Source organism: Diceros bicornis, chromosome 4 (genome assembly GCF_020826845.1).
Source record: "Diceros bicornis minor isolate mBicDic1 chromosome 4, mDicBic1.mat.cur, whole genome shotgun sequence".
In the NCBI taxonomy this organism is placed as follows: domain Eukaryota; kingdom Metazoa; phylum Chordata; class Mammalia; order Perissodactyla; family Rhinocerotidae; genus Diceros; species Diceros bicornis.
In genome coordinates, this window is record NC_080743.1 from 67873206 (window position 1) to 67879205 (window position 6000).

Below are 6000 nucleotides of genomic sequence, written 5' to 3' on the forward strand. Positions count from 1 at the left end.
GAGAAGGAAGGAGCAAGAAAAAGGAAGTTAAGCATGTGGAGAGCTTTTGAGTTGTTAACAGGCTCCAAAATCCCACTGAGAATTGATTATAAGCCTCATGGTACAGATCAGCCAATTATGATCCAGTCAAGGGAGGTGGGGGACCAGTGAAGGTGACAGCTAAGGGACGATGAGCTAAGTATGTAGATTTGGAGAGAGAAGAGTGTAGAGATAAGAAAGGAGGCATTGTTGAAAACCTGGCAAACATTTATCATTTAATGAGAAAACTGTGCTTTTATAATTCATATAAGCCAGGCTTTTGGGTCTCTTACTCCCTCGGTAGGAATGCTGTTTTGATAGCCTTTGGAAGCTGTGGGATGACAGATCTATCTTGTCTGTCTTTCTGAGTTGTTGGCCAACCAGTTAAAGCTGTGGGTTGGAGAGGAGTAACAGTGACTGTAGTTGGTGTCAGAGAGGAAGACCTTACTTAAGCTAAGACAGTGGGGACCTGCTGCCTCAATAGTCTTCATCCGGGCCGGCCCTGTGGTGTAGTGGTTAAGTTCTGGGTGCTCTGCTTCAGTGGCCTGGGGTTTGCAGGTTTGGATCCTGGGCGGAGACCTACACCACTTGTCAGCCATGCTGTGTTGGTGATCCGCATACAAAATCGAGGAAGCTTGGCACAGATGTTAGCTCAGGGCGAATCTTCCTCAGCAAAAAAATTTTTAAAAATAGGTGAACTTTAAAAAAAAAAAAATGTCTTCATCCCAGCTCCCAGGTGGTCTTGGAATTATGGTTGGACTTGGTGCTTTAAGTAATGATCACTTCTCCCTGTTTGCTAAACTGGCCCTGGGAAGTCTTTGTAGCCGTCCTCCAGCTTAAACCCCTTGTTCTTGGTGTGAGGGACAAGTGTGTTCTTGAGAGAACACTTTGGCATTGGGACTGGGAAAGGTTTGGCAAGGGCATTAAATATAACACCCAGTGCCGGGAAGATGCAGAATGGGGACGGGGATGAACAGAAGTCGAAGGCTGTGAAACAGGAGTTCTTGACTTTTGGTGGCTTCTTACCATTCAGGTGATTGGGGTTGGGGGAGTGTCAGAGTGGTCATCATGTTTGTTATTCTGCCCTGAATTTCTACTTACCATCTCACTTTGTTTTTCTTTGTCTTCTAATCACTTTTATATCTTCAGTTTTCAAACTATGTTTGTACTTTTGCTTGAGTTTTGCTTTTGTAACTCTTTCTAATTTGTTTTCCCCATGCATTCTGTCATCAGATATGAAGTCTTAGACAAGGAGAGTGTCTTCTACTGTGGCTTCCCATACCTTTTCTTCCCCACCTCCTCCGAACACACATAAACATACTCTACTAAATGATTGTACTTCTGACCTGAAGTTGTAGTTGTGCATGCTCAGGATGTAAAATGAGGAAGTGGGGGTGAGGGACTGGTTCTTTGAGTTTTCTTTTGCTGTGATTCAGACCAACTTCCTCTTGGTCATTTCTGGAGTATAACTAACTCAGTCCTTCTAAAAACGTGTTCCACCCCAAGCCACTATCATATTCTATTTCCCCCAACCCTTCTTCCGCTAGTTATAGGTTACAAGAGGCAGCCATAGCAGGAGGAAAAAATCCAAAGCAGTAAAAGATTGAACGATGAAAATAAATGATGTTTATTTTCCAAATTTGCCTTTGTCCCCACCCCATAATTTCCCTGACTGGGGGTCTGCTTGCTTCACTCAGTCTCTAGACTGGTTTTCTCAGTGTGGTCCCTTGGTCCTTTCTAGAGTTCCAGGTTTGCATTTCTGGACCTCGGCTAGATTAGGACCTGCCCAGTGTTCCAGCATACATGGGCTTCCAGGTGGGCTCTTAAGAGAGTTGGCTGGGGTTTGGGGACCTGGAGTGTGACCTGCTGAGGGGTGTGAGCTTTGGAGTTGATCCGGAGAATTGAGATTTGAGGCTGGGGAGCTTGGAATTATGGTTGGACTTGGTGCTTGTTGTACAGTCTTTGTGATAGACTTCCTCAGTTTCTTCTGACTGTCTGGATCATGGGGCTGTTAGGGGGAATAGAAGAGACGTTGTTTCTGCTCATGTCTAGATCATTTCCAATCCATCAGAATTCTAAGTCTCTTTCTCCTCATACCATGGACTGAAGGTCAGGTCTCAAATAAAAAGAGTTAAATTTGATTCTGCCAACTTCTGCCTTGAGATCAAATCATTTTGTGCTAGGGGGGAGGCCAGTAAGATGACCTTAGCTCATCCCTTCAGGCCTCAGAAGGTGATTAGGGACTAGACAGGATAAGACAGAATTGGTTAGAGGTTCCCCCTGCTGGGATAATGGTAGTATAACAATATGCGTTTTTGAAGTTGAAGAGAAATGACAATAGGATTTGAGGTTAGGTGGGAGGAACAGATACCTTGCCTAAGATTTCAGGACGCAGCCCATTGGAGGCCTTGAGTAAATCAGGATTTTTCTGTATCCATTTGGTGAGGGAGGCAGCACCAGCCACTGTACGGGAGGTCAGGGTCACCCGAGCAGGGGGTACCTTCAGAGGCATTTGCCAGGTGCCCATGAAGGAACCCCAGGGGTTTGCCTAAAAGGAAAAAAGATGGGGTTCCTCAACAGGGCTTGTCACTCCCAGTAACTGACCTATTGGCAGGACCTCTATTCATCTTATTTCCATCTTTTACCTTTGGGAATGCATGGTGGTAATGAAATAAGACTGACAGCATAATCTCCCCTCTTCCTTTTTCCCCCTCTTTTATTTAGATCACCCTAATTTTTTCATCCCCTTAACCTCTGCCAGCTTAAATTTTGCATCCTTAGGCTAACTTTGGCAGAGTACCCACTGCATAAGTATCATCACCTGAAGGTGTTTATTTTATACAAATCATTCATCAGTTTAAGGAATTCTGGGTGCTAAACACAACTCTATCCTATTGGATAAACTGGCTGGAAGTTTGGGGGCACTCATGTTACAAGGTGAATTAGATTGAACTTTAATTTTCCAGATAGTAGCTGCAGGAGATTGCAAGTCTCCCCTCTCTATTATTCCAGTTCTATGCCTCAGTTCTTTACCTTTCTTAATAGGAATGGAGATGAGTATCTCACCTTGGAACGGGGCACTGAAGGCAACAGATGACCACGATCATTGGCGATAATCTGAGTGTAGCCTTCATGGGAAGAAATGCTCTGGGGTAGAGGTGGGGAGACAAGTGCTTATGAAAATGGGATGGAAAAGAGGCAGAAAGTATCTGAAGGGCTTGAATTAAGGGCTGAGGGACAGGAGGATATGAGAATTTAAAGAAGGCTGAAAGGAGTTAGGTGCCAGTGCATTACACAGAACATGACATAAAGAACCAGAAATTGGCCTTGTGGATGCACTGAACGTGGAATACCTGTTTTGTTGGCTTGGCGGGAGACCAGTTCTGCAGATACTTGGGTGAGAAAGCTTTTTCATACGGTGGAGAGAAAGATGAGAACCCCTCTGAGGCTCAAAGGCCCCAAGCCCAGGAAATGATAACTAGGCACAGTTCTTTAGATTTGAAGACCAAAGGCCTGAAAGACCATGCTAGGCTTTAATTCACTATAGAGAGGATGTAGTTTGTTTAGTCTGTGTGCTGTCCTACCTACATGGAACCACTAGCCATATGTGGCTATTGAGCACTAGAAATGTGAGAGTCTAAATTGAGGTGCTTTATAAGTATAAAATACACTGGATTTTAAGACTTAGTACCCAAAAGGAGAATGTAAAGCATCTGATTACAACTTTTAAAATATTAATTAGGGGCCAGCCCCATGGCCTAGTGGTTAAGTTTAGCGCACATTGCTTTGGCAGCCCACATTGGTGGGTTCGGATTCCAGGCGCAGACCTACATGACTTGTCAGCCATGCTGTGGTGGCAACCCACATACAAAATAGAGGAAGATTGGTGCAGATGTTAGCTCAGGGCTAATCTTCCTCAAAAAAAGAGGAAGATTGGCAACAGATGTTAGGTCAGGGCTAATCTTCATCAAGCAAAAAAGAGCAAGATTGGCAACAGATGTTAGCTCAGGGCGACTCTTCCTCAGCAAAAAACATAAAATTAATTAAATGTTGAAGTAAGGGCCGGCCCCGTGGCTTAGCTGTTAAGTGCGCGAGCTCCGCTACTGGCGGCCCGGGTTCGGATCCCGGGCGCGCACCGACACACCGCTTCTCCGGCCATGCTGAGGCCGTGTCCCACATACAGCAACTAGAAGAATGTGCAGCTATGACATACAACTGTCTACTGGGGCTTTGGGGGAAAAATAAATAAAATTATAAAAAATAAATAAATAACATAAAAAAATGTTGAAGTAATTCTGGATGTATTGGGCTAGATTAAATATATTATTATTATTTTTTCATGTAGCTACCAGAAAACTTAAAACTACATTTCTGACTTGCATTATCTTTTAATTGGGCAGCGCTGGTCTAGACCAGCAAACTATGGGCCAAGTTCATCCTCCTGTTTTGGGATGGCCTGAGAAAGCTAAGAATGGTTTTTCTAGATGAACACTTGTAATTGACTTGATAAAAGGGAACACCAACTTTGTATCCCAATTAAGTAAAATGTTTTCTCATCCCAAAAGAATTCTATTCTTTTCATTAGTAGTATAAAAAATTGCACTGTTATTATATTTTGAATTTTGTCAAAAATTTTATGGAAAAATGTTTTCTCTCGTTTGTAAATACCTATATAATATCTCTCGATTTTGTCACTTGGCCCACAAAGCCTGAAAGTATTTACTTTCTGGACCTTTACAGAAAAAATTTGCTGACCCCTGGTTTAGACCCTACAGACTTAGTCCGGAGATACCTTTTGCTTGTCCCTGGGCCCTCCCTACCCTGAGGAGCTGAGGAGGTGAAAAATACTATCTCACCCCACTCTCAGCTATCTGTTCACTGGCCAGAATCCTGTGGGAGGGGGCAGTCCAAAGATAGAATCTGGAAGGCAAAATTAAACATCAAAGAGATGGAAAAAGAATTTACCTGGTTGGCGCTGTAGTTAGTGGCCATGATCCTGCCACTTGCTGCTGTTTACCTTTGTTGCCTGGCAACTGCAGAAGGCAGACCTTCCGGGACTGCCTCCCAATTAGCAGGGACTGCCTTTCCTCTCTACTTGTTATTCACTTTCTTGGCTGACACAACCTTTTCTGCTGAAACTGAGGTTCACTTTCGTTTTAGAGATGTTAGAGACAGAGTAAATATAAAATTAGCTGAATAGCGGCCCTGTCTTTTTTCTAACATTATCCTGCTTCAGAACTTCCAGGTTGTCTTTGACTGGGGTCTTTAACCACTGTAACAAACCATGGAACCCCAAAAGCTGTGTTCTTTGGGCAGTGTGGTGTAATGTACCATGGACTTCAGAGCCAAACACTGGGATTTGAGTCCTTACTCAACATAGGAACACAGGAGTTGTATAACATTAAGTAGTTGGCTTCCCCTCTCTAAATTTCTGTAGACTCCTTTGTATTGTGGAGATAATAGAGCCTGCCTTTACAGTATAAGTGAAGTAAAGTGAATCAAGTGTCAAGATAATGTCACAGCGTGGTAGGTACTCAATACTGGTGAGACCCTGTTTGTAGGGTCCGCTACTTCATTTTCTCAGGCAGAATAACAAAGGAATAAATGTTTTAAAAAGCCACTGACTCAAGTTTGTCCCCAGAAAGAAAAACATTTCTTGTCCTTGGTCCTTAAATGACTCCTGTCTCCCCCATCACTCTCCAGAATCACAGGGCCTAAGAACACAGGTGCTTGGTGTTGGCTGGGGTGAGGTAGAATCAGGAGCTAGTACCGGGAAACTGAGCAGGGATAATGAGAGGAAGTCATAGTGTGAAAAGCACCAGATTTGGAGAGTTAAGCGGTGGTGGCAGGTGCCAGGACACAAACCTAATATTTGTGGGACTGGGCAATGTTTCTGAGATTCATCTATCCTGGTATTATCATACCCATCTACTGGGTTATTAGAACTAAGGAGAAAGTAGAACTGTGCTTTATGAGTTGTAA

At 43.5% G+C, this 6000-nt stretch overlaps 1 protein-coding gene across 1 annotated transcript; it reads right to left on the reverse strand.

Annotated features, from left to right (window-relative positions):
- Positions 1-1651: 1651 nt before the first annotated feature.
- CFAP126 (cilia and flagella associated protein 126) lies at positions 1652-5010 on the reverse strand. The gene is made up of 5 exons (XM_058536912.1): positions 4984-5010; positions 3372-3458; positions 3085-3165; positions 2390-2566; positions 1652-2026 (listed from the first exon to the last, which is right to left on the reverse strand). Exons 1-5 carry the CDS (start codon positions 5008-5010, stop codon positions 1733-1735), a joined length of 666 nt encoding a protein of 221 aa, XP_058392895.1. The 3' UTR covers positions 1652-1732.
- Positions 5011-6000: the final 990 nt, after the last annotated feature.